Source organism: Spea bombifrons, chromosome 5 (assembly GCF_027358695.1).
Source record: "Spea bombifrons isolate aSpeBom1 chromosome 5, aSpeBom1.2.pri, whole genome shotgun sequence".
Classification (NCBI taxonomy): domain Eukaryota; kingdom Metazoa; phylum Chordata; class Amphibia; order Anura; family Pelobatidae; genus Spea; species Spea bombifrons.
The window spans coordinates 104,354,948-104,375,077 of NC_071091.1; the positions used below are offsets into that span (position 1 = coordinate 104,354,948).

The window sequence follows — 20,130 nt, forward strand, 5'->3', positions numbered from 1 at the left end:
AAAATGGAATGTGGCTGTAAAGTTATAGATTGCGAAATTAAGTTCTGTCCACTGATTGAAGAATGTTTGTTTTTAAAAATGTTGCGAAAGCGCACTTTACAACTATTTTTCAGTAAACGGTAGTGTTTTATTTCGAATGCCCTTATCCCATCTCCAATTCACTCTCTGCCAAGGTTTGCTATAAGGAACACCGAAAAAAAACTTGAAGACCCACAGTGCAAAGTTAAATGTTTATTTATTTTTTAATAAATACAATTACCCCATTCTGACATGTACAGTGAGCTCCTTCAACACCTTAAATCACAGTTTTTCTGCCCAAAATACTTGAAAATGCAATTAGAATACTGGAAAACGTATACATAATAATAAAGCAAAATGGGCTTAGATTTGTTGAAATCAAGACATATACAGTGAAAAAAGGAAATTATGAATTTATTAAAATGAAAACAACATGTTAAAACAGCAAAAAGTCATAAGCAAGACATTACTATGGATGGATATACGTTTATCCCATAAAAGATTTAAATGATTTTTTAAATTTGAATTTTAAAAATATAATTTTTAATATCTGCGGCGATACACAGCCAAAAAATAAAATGAAATAAATGTGAGCACCGAGAATCTAAAACAATTTTTTTAAACTTTTATTTCTTTGGAAAAATTAAAATCAAGAATATGGTGTATACGGTTTCCAATTAATATTTTCAGAATTAAGATTTGATTTTTTTTATTTATTTATTTTTAGAAAAAAAGCCTCAGATTGCTTTCCTGTTTAATTAAATTCATACATATATAAATTGGTATTAAAAGGAACATTAAAGAAATTATTTTGGAATCATCAGTAATGTTTTTAGTTTCCCGATAAGAGTTTAATAAAATCTGAAATATAATTGTACGTACAAAAAATGCCGCTCCTCGCCGGTTTATTCTAGATATAATCTATTAAAATAGATTTTTTTTTTAAATGCACAAAACATTTATAAATATTTTCTCAATTATATATTTACACTGTTCCAGCTTTTTCCTTCCCCTTTTTTTATCTTTTTTTTTTTTTTTTTTTTTTTTTTAATGGTTGGATATTTACAATAAGGAAAAAAAAAATACCCCAAGCAGTGAAGATATTGCAGAAAATATATTGCGGGTTTAAGGAATGATAGTATACAAACGGGCTTCAAATATCCTATATCATTTCTAGTCTTAGGTTAATAGCTGGGCCTTATATCTTAGTGGTACATTGGAGTGTAAAGCACAAATAGCAGCTAATCATGTGTTAAGGGTTAAACCACGTTGGCGGGCAAAGGGTTAAAGTTTGCTCTTAGCTATCTTTGGTCCACAAATATCACCAGTGCTTAGAGTTGTAGATCATGTTTAACCCATTTGCTGACAGAGGGCCCCTGGCAGTGAAGGGGTTAAAGTTTATTTTTATTTTAAAAAAAACTTTTTTCCACCCCGATCTGTGCAGTTGGCAGGCGTGTTCTCATCCGTTTGACGTAACCCCGCTTTAGCAGGAAACCTCCATGGATTTTGCAGTGTTGTGGTCTGCGTTGTTTACGTCCATTTTGGTGTCTGTATGGGAACGGCTGCGATTCCCGTCTCCCGTCTGAGACCTGCTTCGGGATCCATCTCCAGTGTGGGAGCGGCTCCTGGATCCCTCGTTTGTGTGGGATCTGCTTCTGTTGCCATCAAGGGAGGAAACGCTGGCACCGGAGCCTGTGCGGGACCTCATCAGTCTGGTCATGCTGGCTGCGGGCACTAAGACAAACACAAACAACTCCATGTGAAACGGGGTGAATTACACAGAATTATGTACAACACAATGCAGCTCTTTGACAAGTTATATCAGCATTATAGGGAACCTCCCAGGACAGGCTACCCAGAGCTCTCTCGCTCCTCTGGGGAGTGGCTTCATGAGGGGCAGGGCTAGTACCAGTGTAAGCATCAAGTGGAAGTGGGTGGGAAGTGGGTGTGGCTAAATCTCACAAAGAGAGAAGTGACCAGGATGTCCAGGGAAGCAGTGCTTCACCCAGAGACTCCATGTAAAACCTGAAAGTTACAGCTATGTATATAAAAAAATCCTGCATGCAGGGCAGACTCTGAACAGATTTCTTATACTGTATAATTAAATTATAATAATTACAATATTAACAGTAATAATTAGAATTATCATTAAAATGATCATTACACTCTCTAGAGCAAGGAAACTGTATTTGTACTTACTGTAGCCCATGCCCTGGACAAAGTATTTGAAGGCTTCTGCAAGTTTTGCAGGCTGCAATAAAAAAATTCATATATTTAAATGTTGTAGTTATTAAGTCCACCCAAAACCCTTTTCCCCATCAAAATGAAGCTCATTTTAAAAATGTAAAGCTGCTAAGAGAATAAAGGGATCTCCCAAACCCACTCAACTCCACCGGGATTCAATAAAGGAAACTCGGCAGCGACTCTCCTGCGGGGCGACTCAATGAACATCAAGAGCTCCCCACCGCAAAGAACTGGATTTGGGAACGTCAAGAGGCCACGATCTAGGCCTAGCTGTTGGGTGATCTGTAGTTTCTCTAGTGTTGCTATGGTAACACAAGCGAAGGAAAGACACAATGTTCTCTTACCTGTACGACTTGAGGAAACCCTCCGCAGTCTGACATCTGTCAAGAAATTACAAAACTCAATGTTCCACATATCTGCTGATGTTACACAAACGTATTATTTGCCCAGACTTCAAATGAATGCTCGTCCTCGATGTATTTACAGCGTTTATATTTAGAGAAATAAACGCTAACGTTCAAAAGTTTGGGGCCACTCAGCTGTTTCCATGTAAAACCAGGACATTTCTGTCTGTCACATAATTACAAAAGGGTTTTCTAACCATCAATTAGCCTTTTAACCTTAAACTTGGATCAGCGAACACAACGTGCCATCAGAACACAGGAGTGATGGGAGTGATAAAGGGCCTCTGTACGCCTATGAAGAAATCAGCCGTTTCCAGCTACAATAGTCATGTACAGCATTAACCCCGTCTGCGCTGGATTGCTGATCCATTACATGTTACTTTAATGGACAAAATCTGCTTTTCTTTCAAAAACAAGGACATTTCTAAGGGACCCCAAACTTTTGAACTGCAGTGCAAATTTAACATTTATATTTAAAATCTATTAAATCCAATTAATACAAAGCTGTTTACGGTCAATCTATAAATATGTTTTTCTTTGGCCATTTATGAAAACATGCTTTTGTTCTATTACAATGAATAAACACAAATTATCTTAAGACGATATCTTACGGATATTAAATATTTAGATGGAATCTCAGAAATTTTAACAAGGTCTTCGTTCGATTGTCTACCTAAGCTCTGTCGAGAAAGCCTTTTTCATATTATGAAAAAAATTGTGTTTTAGAGCAGTAAGGGCAACCAGAAAGTTAATCCTGCCCCAGCCTGAAGTCTGAAAAATGATGTATTTGGTTAGTTAAAGTGATGTCATCCAGTGGAAACAAAAAGCCAGCAATTACCTTTAGCAATGTAGTCTTGGTTGGGTCCAGTTTTGAGTTACATTCCACCTAAAATGCAAAAGAAAGCTTATTATTCGCAATTTAATGGCATTTTTGTGCTGTTAACCCAAAGATGGACGCTCTGTAATTAAAGTGTTAGAGGGTTGTGGCTTCACACAATATCGGCGAAAAAGGATGTAAAAGATTGAGGGGAAAAAACTGTATTTTAATTATAAAGATCCTGTGTCGGGGAGTGATGAAGTAGGTCTCTTAAAATGGCACGAAAATCATTTTTTATTTAGTAGATTAGTGAAAAAAGAAGAAAATTTCTTCATTTGGCGCTTTATTTACTAAAGGGTTTGCACGAGAGTTGACCATTCAGAAGGGCCAACGCTGGCAGGAGTTTGCTAGCAAGAAGGTATAAGCTGGCCCTGTATAATGTGTAGCTCAATAGGTGGGGAGACTTGAGAAGTCTCACTGATTTAACTATACATTATCCAGGGCCAACCAAGCTCTAGCTGCAGTAAAAGCTTATTAGTGTTGGAACTTCATTCCGTATAGTCAAGTCAAGTCACTGAAACCACAAGGCCCCAGGCCTTTTTAGGTGTTTCTGACATAACAGGTTTAGTGAATGGACCTATGATGTGTGTGACCACTTCTCCCCCTAGTGGCTGGTTCCTGTACTGCCAGCGGGGCATTTGTCTCTGCATAGAAAAATAAAATAGCCCCTGCACTCATCCTTTATTACATCAGAACAAAATGAAATAAAACATACATAAAACACATATAAATCTATAGATAGAATATTTCTACAACCATTGTCTCTAACATAAATTCAATTTAAAATAGAACCACCAATCAGTGCAATTTGCCAACCAGAAGAAGGGTTAATTAGAATTAGGCTACAAGACCAGCATATAGAGCTGCATGTCCTGGAAGAAAAGCCCCCCCCCCCAAAAAAAAATAGATAGGTCTAAAGGAAACACATAAATATATATATATATATATATATATATATATATAGTGTTACTTTTGTATTACTATATATATATTTATACACAGAATATATATTGTGTAAAGTGGTTTTGTGTTTTTTTTATTTGTATCTTTTATTAAACATTATTTTATGATTTTACACAAAACTAAGCGCCGTCCAATAAGTTATTTATATCTAAAACAAAATCATCAGTTTGTCAACATCCGCCAAAAATAAAACATACCACGGCATCAACAGCAGGCGAGCTATCGCCGACAACCAGCAGCGCGGGACACCTGCAACACGCACGTTACATATTAACATTTTATCAGTAACATTACTAATAAATATCCGGCATTAATGAGCCGAAAATACTTATGTATAGTTATGTTTAAAATAATCAGCATTTTAATTAATGAATTTTTTTTTTTATTTTTACATCAATATGAGAAGCCATTCAAACTTTATCTGTGTGAAAAAATACAAAGCCAGCGTCTAATCGTCAAATTCCTTGGACTTTCTGAGCAATGTTTGAAAAAGTGGTCCTATCACCATAGTAACCAATGGAACGTACCCAATATACCACTGGTTGCTATGGTGATAAGTCTGCTTTATTCCATACTCCCCCCATGTTTAATATAAGCATCAATCTATAAATATATATATATATATATATATATATACACACATATACACCGGTGTTGTTGGAATAATAAGTCTCTGCTGACTTAACGTTCGATTCCCGAATATTTTACTTACTTCAGAGTGACCACATTTGTTCCAGGAACGGGACGTTCGATCTCTAGATCTCTGCGGCTGTAAATAGCAAACCAAATTCCTAAGTTTATGTGTTTTTAGCACGTTCACGATATTTAAAAATTTTTTTTAACTAAAACCCCCCCAAAAATAATTAAATAATGGATAATTATAGCTAAAAAGATCCGTAAATGAAAAACGATGGGACATTGAGAGGGTCGCCCCCCTAATAATTTCTATACAATAACAGGGGAGGCGCGGTTCAAATAATTATTTTTTTTGACAAGATGATGTTTTTTTAAAAAAAAAAACAGAGATTAAAATACGGTTAGTATTACCTGGTGTAGGATTTGACAAAGAGCTGTAGGTTGTTCTGGTTAATGTCGTTGATAATGTGCTGCCTGTAGGTCTCCACGAGTTCGTGGTTATTGTGGATCTCCTCCTATATTAGAGAATACATGAGAGAGGGTTTGGGGTTTATATGATTATATCTCGGGTCCAGAGCTGTTATTTCAGAAAGTAGGTCGATACGCAATCTGTTTTACTACAGGAGAAATCAAAATCATTTTCACTCCATATCTGAAAGCTGCAAGTGAACTTTTCCCCTGATATAGATAATAACTAATCCCATCACATGAAGAGGAAAAGTGCCATGGAAAAAATGGTCTTGAGTACAACCCCCAGCGCTGTATACAGTAATATAACCCCCCAGCACTGTATACAGTAATATAACCCCCAGCGCTGTATACAGTAAAATAACCCCCAGCGCTGTATACAGTAATATAACCCCCCAGCACTGTATACAGTAATATAACCCCCAGCGCTGTATACAGTAATATAACCCCCAGCGCTGTATACAGTAATATAACCCCCAGCGCTGTATACAGTAATATAACCCCCGCGCTGTATACAGTAATATAACCCCCAGCGCTGTATACAGTAATAACCTCCAGCACTGTATACAGTAATATACTCCCAGCACTGTATACAGTAATATAACCCCCAGCGCTGTATACAGTAATATAACCCCCCCAGCACTGTATACAGTAATATAACCCCCCAGCGCTGTATACAGTAGTAACCCCCAGCGCTGTATACAGTAATAACCCCCCCAGCGCTGTATACAGTAATATAACCCCCAGCGCTGTATACAGTAATATAACCCCCCAGCGCTGTATACAGTAATATAACCCCCCAGCGCTGTATACAGTAATATACCCCCCAGCAATGTATACGGTAATATAACCCCCAGCGCTGTATACAGTAATATAACCCCCAGCGCCGTATACAGTAATATAACCCCCAGCGCTGTATACAGTAATATAACCCCCAGCGCTGTATACAGTAATATAACCCCCAGCGCTGTATACAGTAATATAACCCCCAGCGCTGTATACAGTAATATAACCCCCAGCGCTGTATACAGTAATATAACCCCCAGCGCTGTATACAGTAATATAACCCCCAGTGCTGTATACAGTAATATAACCCCCAGGGCTGTATATAGTAATATAACCCCCAGCGCTGTATACAGTAATATAACGCCCAGCGCTGTATACAGTAATATAACCCCCAGCGCTGTATACAGTAATATAACCCCCAGCGCTGTATACAGTAATATAACCTCCCATCGCTGTATATAGTAATATAACTCCCCAGCACTGTATACAGTAATATAACCCCTCAGCGATGTATACAGTAATAACCCCCAGCCCTGTATACAGTAATATAACCCCCCCAGCGCTGTATACAGTAATATAACCCCCAGACACTAAAAGGGTTAACACACTGATATTAGGGGCACGTCTAATAATATGAATTGTGTTCTCTACAAGGTGTGAGTGAGTAATTTACAGAGATCTCTTAAATAAGTAAGAATCTCATTGTAGAGGGATATGAAATGTTATAAGCTATATATCATAAAAATAAAAATAATAAAAACGTACCTTTCCAAACAGATGGGAAATAATCATATCAGGTAAGGCATTCGTCCATCCAGAAATCTTTACAAAAGATATTAAAATAAATAAATAAAACATATAAAATAGGTAAATGATAAACGTTTGAAAGGTGCAGAGCCTTATCTACGAACCTAATTCAGCATTAAATGGTTTCTTACAATGAATTAGAATTAAGGATCTGGAAATAGTGAGGCGCAATAACGTCCTCACTCGATAATCCAATCTAGCCTCAAATTCCTACACACTTTTTGAAAGATCCCCATTAAAAAGTTGGGCAACTAATAACTTGATAATTATTGTTATTATATAAATTATTTATGTATTCATTAACTACCCCCCCCCAACATGACAGCACCCTTTTCTGATTATGTTACAGCCAGAAATGTCGTTTTCCATCAAAAAGCTGACTGACCCCAAACTTTTGAACGGTTGTGTTGGTTAAAAAAAAAAAATATTATCCCAGATTGTTTTTCTCATGACATCATAGGAATTTACCTTGGTGGCTGCCCAATCCATCCAGCCTTCTGCACAAGGGTTAATGTTGATCAACACCAAGCCCTCTACCATGCTGGGGTGATTTAGCTGAAATAAAACAAATTCTTTTTTGAAATAACATTTCTGTGTTCCGTTGAGAAGACATCGTTTAAAATTAGAGGGTCAGAGGATTAGATGTAATTTAAGGAAGTACTTCAAAGGTGGCAGATGAGTGGAACAGCCTCCCAGCTGAAGTGGTACAGGTCAATACAGTAAAGGAATTTAAACGTGCATGAAAGAGGCAGAACACAATACTACTTTTTGAAATGGTTAAAAAATGATACTTACGGCAAATCTTGTAAGGATGTAGGCTCCAGCTCCGATCCCCATTCCGATTACCGACCTCAACCTGCGCAGCATTAAAATAAATATAGATTTCACAAATGCTTGAAAAATCTGTTAAGGAACGTTATGCTTGGATTGAAATATGTTACATATTTTTATCACGTGACCATTAAGCTTTTCCATTCAAGATTTATAAATTACCCCAAATTCTACATAATTAAAGAATTATTTCTGGGAAAGGTCTGATTAATCAGCAGTAACAGGAATGATATTTCTAATATTCTATTTAGTTATAAAAGGGTAATCCTCAACATCACCATTAAGGAGGTTGGGGTAGAAAGCATAGGTCTTCAGACTAGAGGGGTATTTTTTTAGTTAACTATTATTATTACTATTAAGCATGTGATAAATACAGAAATATAAATATTAACTATTTTTTAGTATAATTTGTCAGGAGAGAATTATTGGATAGGAATTATACAAAAATAGTGAAAAATAGCTAATATAATTTATATAAGTCAATTCAATGGAGAGAAAAAAAATTAGAACATATGGCAAAGCATTTAAAAGAATTTTACAGCATTCATTTAAATTTGGTGAACTGGAGAGAGTCTGAAAGAGTTTCCTTCTACAGAAAAAAAATAGCAAACAGCGCCCCCACGAGAACGAAAGGTGAAAAAGAACACTGCGCTTAGCATTATATTACGGTAATATTTACAGGATTTAGATAAAGAGATGAATGATAACATGTTTGAATTTATATATAAAATAATGTGTTTTTACGTAGAAGAAAATACACTACACTACACTGTCTCTTAGAAATGTCCTTGTTTTTGAAAGAAAAGCAAATTTTGTCCATTAAAACATGAAATGGATCAGGAATCCAGCGCAGACGGGGTTAATGTTGCAAATGACTATTGTAGCTGGAAACGGCTGATTTTTAATAGAACATCTTCATAGGCGTATAGAGGCCCTTTATCACTCCCATCACACCTGTGTTCCAATGGCCCTTTATCATTCCCATCACTCCTTTATCACTCTCATCACTCCTGTGTTTCCAATGGCACGTTGTGTTCGCTGATACAAGTTTAAGTTTAAAAGGCTAATTGATGGTTAGAAAACTCTTTTGCAATTATGTTACTTCATGTCAGTTTGAATGGTAGTGTGTATGCATATTTGTTCTTACCCAAGCTGCTGAACGACGCCAGGGAGCATTTCTGCCAGCTGGTCCATTGATGGATATACATAACTGCAAAAAATTCAACAAAAAAGTTCAAAATCATGATTCTGCACAATATATGAGATTGCATGCTTTCTATTTCAGCAGCTAGGAGGATGCAATTTCCCTTTGCACGCCTCACTTCCTGCTTAGAATGTACAGAGGGAGGTCACAAGGGAACTTGTGCATACAGAAAATGCTCCCCCCCCCCCGCCAATGAAAAAAAACCCTACATTAAAAGTTCTGTTAAGGCCTACAGTGAAAGCATCATAAACCTTTAGTGACTTTACACTAATCCACAGTACAGAGAATTAAAAGGACCATAAATAGGGGGCTTTACCAAAACATTGTTAATAAACGCAATTTTACCTCAGTCTTAAGAGATCGAGAAACTTACTTTTAACCTTAAGTCCAGATAATCGCTATTTTTGACATAAAATAAATTAAATGAATTTCCTACCCTGCGGGAAATGATGCAGCTCCTTCCTGCTGGCCCGGGGCGTTTACGTGGCACACCGAGAAATGTTGGGTGATTTCATGCATGTCTTCAAAGTTGAAGAGTGAATTGAAACATGTTTTATCTACAAGAGAATGTAACCGTGATTTGTTTTTTGTTTTATCAGGTTTTACGTATCCCAACAAGTCCCCCTCCCCCGCTCTGTTATTTTACTATATGGACAATTCACATGCAAACATAGAAACAGATCAGACCCATTCGGCCCCATCTCATCCGCCTGTTTTTTTAGGGGAGAGCCTCTCTGGCTACGAAGGGTTAAGTTTAGTGAGGAAAAAAACATGCGTCATATGCATCTGATGTTAACATCAACAAAAGCCCTCCATTTCCCATCGCACGGCCGAGCTGATATGCGCTTACGGTTTAATCCAATGTCATGGTATGTGAGAATCACGGGTCTGTTCAGCTTGGGGGTGCCGCACATGGTGACATGGACAATCCCGTGAGCCGTTTCAATGTCCTGTTCCTGTAAACAAAAGTTTGTAGTCAACAAAAAGTCGTACTTTGCAGAATTTAACCCTTTTGTAACTGAACGCAGAGTTAGAAACACTGTTCCCAGAACGCTAAAAGCCCGAATTAACAGTTTTTGGCGAAAACCAGAGGACTATGACAACGTGTTCTAACATTTCTCATCCTTTGAAATAAACTTCCCTCCTGCACTTTGTTAAATCCACTTGAAACATCCTCATCCACTTGTGTTTAGTTCCCTTTTGACCATAAGCTAATTTCTAGATGAGTAGAAGACCAGTTAAGGGACACCTATAATGGACGTGCGCCTTGCCCGCCAATGTGATTACCAAATCGATTTATAGCAATGGTGCCATTCACAAATTCTAGTCAAAGTGGTCTTAGGCTATTATGGCAGCTCCTTGGGGCAGCTGGGCCAGGGTGGGAGTGACGCTGGCTGTTACCCCACAATATGTCCCCAATGTGTGAAAGTAGACCTGACACCTACCAGGGGTGGAATGGAAGTCTCTGCAATGCATTGATGAGTAGGCCCTTAAGAGGTCTTAATGTTTGTGGGGGGCAACAATTTGCCAGGGGTTCTACCTGGCATAGGCCCGGCCCTGGTCAGAGAACGTTGTGCTTGTTTATTTTTGGGTCTAAAGCATTCACTTTTGATTTGTGTTGGCGCCTGCTGTATCCCTATTTAAGTTCTTTATGGCTTTGATCTGGGGGCATCAGAAAACATTTTCCAATCACATCAAAAACATCAAACACCATCGGAATTTGTAAATTAAGTAGACAACAAATTGCTTTAATTTTTATCGTTCCGCAAACGTCCGTACAGTTGAGCAACTTCATTTTTTAACCCCTTAATGACAAAGCCCGTACATGTACGGGCTCAAAATGCATTGTTTTTAATGGCTTTAGGGACCGCCCATTGTCCTTAAGGGGTTAATAAATGTCAGCAGCCTGCGTTCTCCAACCTCATGGGTAATAAAAGAATTCTTGTTTTCGGCTGTAATAATTCGTCATGGTTTGGGCGCAAGTTTGTTCCTGATAAGAATGGCTTTGATTTAATACAAACGCTTTGGGGCGGAATTAACACTCCGTATAAAAGCTCCCTGCGTGGGTTTCCATAGTAACATAGATTTAATGTCACTATAATGAAGTACTGAGTAGTCAATGTTGTTTTTTTTAGGCTTGACCAATAACGGATTCAAAATGGAGTCACTAATGCATTACCAGGGTCCTTAAAACATTAAATCAATTTGTATTATAGAAGGGCAAGAAGAAAAAAAACTAATCTGGGACATTGTTCTAAATCAGAAGCAACTGGCAGAAACTATAAATCAGTCACTATGGTAACTGCACCCAATTTTTGTTTAATACAAAATTTAGAATTTGTAAAAAAAAAAATCCATAACAAAATATGAGGTCATACATTGAAAAGTGCAAATATCTAACAAATTCTAAAAAAAAAAAAAAAAAAAAAAAAAAAATCATAGAATTTTTTTGGGGGGAAACTACAAACTAAACATCTATGTAGAAAACAACTAATATGGGGGGGGGGAAAGCCATATAACCTAAATGAAAAATTCTCATTATATAAAGCAATTTTACCATTTTATTTCTACTCAGCAAAAAAAATGTAAAAATTCTGCTAGTCCAAAATAAGAAAAACTATTTTCATCCATAATTTGCACAGATTTTTGAATATATCACACAACTAGCAAACCGCAAAATAATACTATAATAATAATAATTATTATTATTATAGTTTTGAGCTACTTTTCCAGATTTGGGGTTTTACTTACATCATTAGTGGTGTAGAAAACAGAATCGTCCACATCCAGCACCATTGTATACAAACAAACGAATAAATTCTGATGCGTAGTAAATGACTCACAGCAAAGTGACACACGGGTTTTATAGTTCTGATGCTACTCTGCATAAGTACTGCGACTCCCAGAATGCATTTGTAATGCCCCTGGCTAAATTGGGATGAGGATGTTCTTAAAGGAAATCTGTGCCAAAGGTTCATGTTATGACAAATGCTCTTAAAATCCAGCTCAGACAACAAACAAGGTCAAGACAAGAAAAAGATGGATGCCCCATTGGGTTGGCAGTACTCCAAAAGAAGTAATCCATTCTGCCACATCTTAACTCGCGCATTACTACCACCATAAGCTGGGTATTTTAGGAGCTTCTGAGGTGGATACTTTTAAGTAAACACGATCTGTGTTCAAGAACAGAGGTTCCTCCTAAAATCTGCTTCACCTTGCGTTGGTCACTGGTTGACATCTTGGTCTGATACCATAGATCAGTGAGTTAGATAAAATATCTGGATACATCAAGGAGTTTGGTTGTAAATCCAAGATAGGCATAGCGTTTGATGAAAATAAGTTTTGTTAAGCATTATGATGGGACACCGGCTCAACCTACTCTACTGGTCAAGGTTGAGTTTCCTTCAAACTTCTGAACAGTTAGGCACTTGGGACTCTCCTTACATCTAGATGTGCTAGGATATTGGGTTCAGCATCATGGATGGATACAGGAGGGAATGCGTAGGCACAACGGAAAATAGTTCTACGGTATACATCCAGTAAGGAGGTCTTGTTGGGCAACCATCAGTACAGAGTACATCACTAGACATGATGGTTCCATACAGATGGCTACTGGTTTTTCCACCATGGATCGATCCATGTTGACACTGGTTTTGATGTTATGAATAAATGAGTTGGCGCTATGGTTGGCATCATAGAATTAATCCGTAAAGCACATGTTTTGGTGGCCCCAGGATACATATAGCTGGACTTTGGGTTTCCTTATATTTGGATAAGACAGGCGGTGTTGGGCTAGCCATTACTTTGGTGGCCTTGGCATAGATAAAGCTGGGTTTATGGACTGTTGGTTGGATATACCAAGGGGCATTGGGTTAACTATTTTTAATGCATATTGTTTGGTACTGGGTTCTGGGAAATGGTTGGACACTGCATTTGGGGATGCATTTTAGGACACTGTTGGCATTGGCTGGATGGAATATGGAAAGTCAGAACATTAAGTCCGCTCTCTTAGCCAATTTGCCATTGTATAATTTTTTTCAAATGTCTTATCACGCAAAAACTCCACTGAATCTTTTAAGAAGCTTTTCTATGGCAACAGCCGTGTCATATGCCAAATAAATATTCCCAGCAAGAAATATGAATTCATTTTACTGGAAAAGGGATATTAATTTTGCTGTTACACAAAATATATCATGGTAACCTTCAATTCCTGCAACAAGTCCCATGATCCTGAGGCAATCTAGATATTGGTACTCCCATAATGCTCTAGTCAGGTTTATCCTGGTCCTGGTCTAGACAAGTGATAAAATAAAGAGAAAAACACCAGAACCAGATGGTGACACCTGCCAGGCGAACATCAGAGCTACTGGAAAAACAGACGCCTTAACCACCCATCTGCATTAAACGGCATCTCAGGAGAAAGAGTCGCTTAATCTGACGGCAGGGTGACACGCGACATCTGTCACACACGCTGACCTGTATTCAGCACTGCGTTGTTATGCACCCAACGCCGGATATACACACGGAGCACGTCATTTTAACCGTAATAGTGTTTTCAATAATTACGAAAATAAAACACAGGCTGATATTAACTCTGGAATCCATAGAATAATAATAATTTAGTGTAAAGATTTTTTTTGAATTATAAACTACAAAAACTTTTTTATTGATCAATTATTTCATTATTTAAAGACTATTTTAGAGGGTGATGAGAAGGCGAATGAATTATCAGAAGGGCTCTTTCCTGTTTTAGAGCTTTTTCTACCAACTCCCACCCGAGCCAGATGTTTAACACCAAGTCACTCAAATGGCATTACTTCCCCAGCACGTTTAACCAATTATTACTGAGTCATATCAAACACGTTGGTTACATTAATACATGGGCATGTTAGTTTTATGAAATTTACCCCATGGGGGGCAAATGACTCAGGTTCATAAACTCGGACCTATGTCATTAGCCTACCTGGGAACATCAGGCTCCAGCTACCTGGAGCCCTACCTTTTCTGGATGCGGGTAGGTGGTCCTGCTGACATCATTGGGTGGTCCTCCTAACATCAAGGACAGTCCCGCTGACATCATTGGCCCTGCTCACCTTGCGTGATGGGCTAGCCCCCCATGCAGGAAAACACCAGTGGCCGGGGAATGTGGCATGGCGACCCAGAGGGTTTCCCTTTGGAGCCCTGAAGGCCTGGAGAAGCAGCGCTTGGGGGGGGGGGCCTAGGAATGATCGTATTTACCTTCCCCGCTGCCTTAGGCCTAAGCCAAGTTAATTGGTTAATTATCTGTTAAAGGGAAAATCCGCTAAGACTATGGAGAGGAATGCTTCCCGCACCCTTGACCTACAAGAATAACAACCCAGATAGTTAGCCCTAATTTCCAAGATGTTGTCCCTGTAATGCTCGGCTGTCAAGCTGCGGGTTTAAGAGCTTCTCTTACGTGTTTATTTCATCAACACTCTAAGAAGCTCTGAGGGTTCCAGGGATTTGCGTCTTGGCAGCCATAGGAGTGGTTAAACGGATTAACATCTACCGACTGACCCATGGACGTTGTTTACAACACGTCCTCCAGAGGAGAAGCGCAAGCAGACAAAATGATTGGTGGCCCTCAAGAAACAGGCTCTCTAGAAAACTGTACAAGAACCGGATACAGGTACGTTATGGGTTAATATTTCAAGCACGTGTTTTACAGTCATCATACTGAAGACATTCTGATGGTCTTTAGTTGAAGGTGATACTTTTTACGGGTCAGCATAAAAGATCCAAAGTTACGTAGGCTTTCGGGATTCCAGAGGCCTCTTCTTCAGATGGAACCTGATGGATTCGGAAGAAGAGACCACCGAGTCCCCGAAGGCTTACATAACTTTACATTTTCTTCTGTGTTAAGCCCAATAAAAAGTTATGAATTTTAACTTAAGACCTTGGAGGAAGTTGAAGAATAAAACAGATGAGACGGTCCTACCTGAATCTCATACTCTTGCATTAATACAGTAATTCCCTAAAAGAAGAAAACAGAATGGTAAGCGTTCGGAGCAGATTTCAGATGTTTCCTTTAATAACAAGATCACCATGGGAAAAAAATGACAATTTATTCAAAAAGTAAGTAAATTTTAAAGACAGAGTAATGTGTATTTTTCTTGAAACACCCCAGGATGCCTACTTTCTAGAAATATATATAATATATATATTAACTGTGAAAATAATGCAAGGCTTTCAAGCAGCAAAGTATATCTTCTAACATCTGTCCTACAATTGCCAAAAGTACATGGGAATTCTATACTATACCGGGGAACTCTGGGGGTTTGACCCGGAGTCTCAGGGTCACACAGTCTAGAAGTGACTCCCTCCTATTCTACACTGCTGTGATCATAGCTAAGACTCCCAGTTGGTGCTTGAATGCAGGTGATTCCCTGCTTGAATGCAGGTGATTCAATTAATTGTTTCTTTACATAATGACAAGTCACAGACATTTGGGTAACACATTTGACGAGTCACTACATAGAATCTTCATGATCGCAACTGAAGGGTTAATATTTCATGAGTCTCAGGCTCAGCTCATTTACAAAGGTTCCAGGAATGTATTAAAGGTTATTAAAGGTATTTTCATACTAAAGATACACATACACATATATATATATATATATGTATGTGTGTGTGTGTGTGTATGTCTTGTTATATAATATATATATATATATATATATATATGCGTGTGTCTTGATATATAATATACCGTATATATATATATATATATATATATATATATATATATACCGTATTGGCTCGAATATAGGTCGCACTTTTTCCCCCCACTTTAAGTCTTTAAAGTGGGGGTGCGGCCTATATTCGGGGTCTAGCGCCCGGCGCCTGGGACATGCAGTTCCGGGCGCCGGGCAGGCAGCGGGGTTAGGATACAGATCCCCCGCAGCGGTGCAGGGGACCTGTATCCCACTCTCTGATATGCTCAGACAGCCTCCCCTGCTGGCACCTTCCACGGGGGAGTGCCGGCACGGGAGATTGTCAAAGCGCATCGCGCAGACGTTTACCGGCAGCGGCGATGCACGTAAACAGCCTCCGCTGTCGGCACGTCTGCACGATGTGCTTTAACAATCTCCCTTGCCGGGAATTCCCACGGGGGGGGGGGGAGTCCCGGCAAGGGAGATTTTTAAAGCACATCGTGCAGACGTGCCGGCAGCGGAGGTCGTTCACGCGCATCGCCGCAGCCGGTGAACATCCGCATGATGTATATATATATGTTTTGATGTTTTGTGTGTTTTGATATATAATATAATATATATATGTTTTTTTATTTTTTAAATATATTATTCATACTAAATGTTGCATTTTTAAATCAAAAGAAAGCCTTATCTGTCCTTGAAAAAAACCATTGTATAATTCTTGTGGTTACAGTAAAAATGAAAAAGGGGAAAAAGGGTTAAAAAAAAATATGTTGAAACAACATGAACAAAGCTCTAGGTTTTAGGATTAAAATATATTAATCTCGGTAAAAAGGGGGTTAAGAAGAAAAAGAAAAAAATAAATATTACTCGGTCTTTAATGTTTTTTCTACAGAATCTAATTCAGTTTCGCTTGATTCTATTAAGTATTTTATACATGGTATAGCCAGTTCATGTAACTAGATTATACCATGCCTCCCAACTGTCCTGCTTTGGGCAGGACAGTCCTAATTTTGCCGCTCTATCCTGCTGTATATTTCAAAGTGTCTTATCTGTGAAATATATTTCCATTACAGGTGCCCCTTACATAGACTTTGAAACAAAGAGAAAAAACATAATTTAACAGCAGATAACAACCATTTCCAAACAACATTTAAAATATATTAACATACCTCTTCCTTCTCCACCAGCAGAGGCTTTCCCTCCCCAAAATTCAGGTCCTGAAGTTGCGTAGACATGGTTACGACCTGTAGGAAACAAAACAGAAAGATAAATCAGGTGTTTTCTTCTTGACTTACAAGCAACAAAGGATGTGCAACTACAATAAGTATTTCATTTTCTTCTACGTAAGAAGCTCACAAAGAAAATCATTGGTAAGCATCAAAGTCTTCATATACTAAAGAGGGACTCCACCCAAGTTATGGTTGGTAGTATTGGAGATGGATTATATGGGATGTATATACTCACTGAAAGGAATATATATATATATATATATATATATATATATATATATATATATATATATACACATAGAAACTATATGGACAAAAGTATTGGGACACCTGACCATTACACCAACAGGGACTTTGATGACCTCACATTTTAAATACATAAACATTAATATGTAGTTGGTCCCCCCTTTGCAGCTATAATGGCTTCTACTCTTCTGGGAAGGGTTTCTACAAGATTTTGGGGAGTTTCTGTGTGAATTTCTGCCCATTCATCCAGTAGAGCGTTTGTGAGGTCAGGGGCTGATGTTGGACGAGACGCCCGGCTCGCAATCTCCGTTCCAGTCCATCCCAAACGCGTTCGATGGGGTTGAGGTCAGGACTGTGGGGCCGGCCAAGTTCTTCCACCCCAAACTAATCCAACCCATGTCTTTATGGACATAAAAGTTGATGGACTTTATGGACATTAAGTGTCCCAATAAAAATACATATATATAATCATGACATCATATCCCGGCACACTGCATGTTAATAACGTATATTATTATATTTAGTATAATTTTAACCGGTAATTTGCACAGGCAGGATTCGGAAACAGATACGTTCGATCGAGGTAATGAGGCTTTACAATGTACAGGGAATGAAATCTGGCATCAAATAAAAAAATCCTGTCCTTAATGGACCTTTATCGGCATTTTCATGGATCGGATCACACGGTGCGATACAGAAAGAGGAGGAAAAAGCCCCGGATAAAGTGTCCCCTGTGAAATAGAACGGGCTTATTCTGAAATGAGACATTTAAATATCCCAGAGATTTCACTAAAGTCAAAGCAGCTGCTTCCTGGGCTTCGTGATCCATTTCAAGCCCTCAAACGCATTTCCAAACTCTTAAAGGGTCGAATTACCGCCCCTGACACCCCCACTATAGAAGAATAAACAATTGCATATTAAAAATACTTTATGATGTAGAAGCTGCAGCCCTAGAGCTGCCACTGCCCTCCTTCTCTGTGTTCTGATGATTCTAGCCACTGATTGGCTGCTTTCGCATTATTAATCAGTAGGAGAATTTTGCGTGCGTGCACACAGGGGGTCTGAGCGGACCCCTCTCCTCGGTGTTGGCTGAGCTGGTGGTAAGAATGTCACACGCAGGCCGCACTCCGGGAAGCAGAGATCCAGCCCCGAGTCCCAGGAGAGAGAATACATTAAAAAGGCAGGAAGTTAAATAATGGCGTTTTTAATCAAAAAGTCAATATTTACAAATAATTTGCTTTGGAATATTTAGTTGGCCAAAACTTCATTCCTCTGACCTCTTAACCCAACATTTTTCTGTTTGGTCTAGAGATCTAGACAGATCAGAGCGGGGTAATACGAGAACAAAAACAAGGGACACAATAAAAGATAAGGGGTTTTAGCAACCATAGAAACGTTACTTAAAATTAACATTTACGTACATGCGCACGGAGGACCCCATAGACCCCGTCCACAGCACACGCCAACACTAGCGGGAAGAATATCACGTCCAGGGCGAAGACATCTTCTGCACAGATAATAGCTGGGGGGCAAGGAAAGGGGCACATCATGCGCACCCAGCGGGGAGGCAAAGCCTAGTGGCCCCATAGGCCCATTGCCCCCCCCAGGTAAATTACATACACAGAGGCACAGATTTTTACACACACTCTCGCATTTGCACAAACTTACACACACATTCACGCTTACACATACTGACTAACACCCTCTCACACCCTCATCCTAACACACACACTTAGACATGCATGTTAACACATTCTTACACACACATCCATGCGAACACACAAACACAGATACATTCATGCTCACACTCACATTTGTGGTGTTTAAACCAAATATAAAAATACCGTATTTGCTCGATTATAAGACGACCCCGATTATAAGACGACCCCCCAAAATCAAAATATTAATTTAGGAAAAAAACAAAAAGCCTGAATATAAGACTACCCTATAGGGAAAAAGTTTTACCAGTAAATATTAATTAATGTAAATTATTTTCATGTTTAATAAAAGCTATGATTGAGAAAAATATATTTTTTAAATTTCCTTTTATTTGCCAACCTGCCCCCCCCAGTTATGCCACTCTGCCCCCAGAAATGCTTTATACCCCCCTATTTGCCACTCTGCCCCATGATATGCCTTATACCCCTGTATGCCACTCTGGCATATAGGGGGTTAAAAGGCATATCATGCGGCTGAGTGGCATATAGGGGGGTATAAAGCATTTCTGGAGGTATATAGGCATATCATGGGGCTGAGTGGCATATAGGGGGTTAAAATGCATTTCTGGAGGTCCAGAAATGCATTTTAACCCCCTATATGCCACTCAGCCCCATGATATGCCTTTTAACCCAGCATGTACTGGCTGCCTTGGCTTGATAGGAGTGTGATTGCTGTTAGCAGTTTGATATATATATATATATATATATATATATATATATATATATATATATATCAAACTGCTAACAGCAATCACACTCCTATCAAGCCAAGGCAGCCAGTACATGCTGGAACCTGGGGATGATAGCAGTGGGATTACAGCCTCCATATGCCATGCTACAACCCCCACCCCCCTTACACATCCATGCTATCACACACACACTCACACTCATTCACAAACATTTAAATACTCATTCATTCCCTTAATCATACACACTTCACACATACTCAAAAACCCTCCCCCACCCCCTCACCTGAACTGCAGATCTCCCACTCGCAGACTTCTGCAGGGGACCGGCTGTAGCAA

General features: G+C 38.8%; 1 protein-coding gene across 1 annotated transcript in view; it reads right to left on the reverse strand.

Annotated features, from left to right (window-relative positions):
• Window positions 1-711: 711 nt before the first annotated feature.
• NDRG1 (N-myc downstream regulated 1) overlaps window positions 712-20,130 on the reverse strand; it is a 28,252-nt gene continuing 8,833 nt past the window's right edge. The window contains exons 2-16 of the mRNA XM_053466546.1: window positions 17,082-17,156; window positions 15,198-15,233; window positions 10,089-10,194; window positions 9,675-9,795; window positions 9,182-9,244; window positions 7,999-8,059; window positions 7,672-7,758; window positions 7,162-7,218; window positions 5,554-5,657; window positions 5,219-5,275; window positions 4,704-4,755; window positions 3,505-3,552; window positions 2,607-2,642; window positions 2,218-2,269; window positions 712-1,752 (exon numbers count right to left, since the gene is read on the reverse strand). Of these exons, the coding sequence (XP_053322521.1) occupies window positions 1,502-1,752; window positions 2,218-2,269; window positions 2,607-2,642; window positions 3,505-3,552; window positions 4,704-4,755; window positions 5,219-5,275; window positions 5,554-5,657; window positions 7,162-7,218; window positions 7,672-7,758; window positions 7,999-8,059; window positions 9,182-9,244; window positions 9,675-9,795; window positions 10,089-10,194; window positions 15,198-15,233; window positions 17,082-17,147 (1,197 nt within the window). The 5' untranslated portion in view covers window positions 17,148-17,156 and the 3' untranslated portion in view covers window positions 712-1,501. The remainder of the gene's footprint in view (window positions 1,753-2,217; window positions 2,270-2,606; window positions 2,643-3,504; window positions 3,553-4,703; window positions 4,756-5,218; window positions 5,276-5,553; window positions 5,658-7,161; window positions 7,219-7,671; window positions 7,759-7,998; window positions 8,060-9,181; window positions 9,245-9,674; window positions 9,796-10,088; window positions 10,195-15,197; window positions 15,234-17,081; window positions 17,157-20,130) is intronic.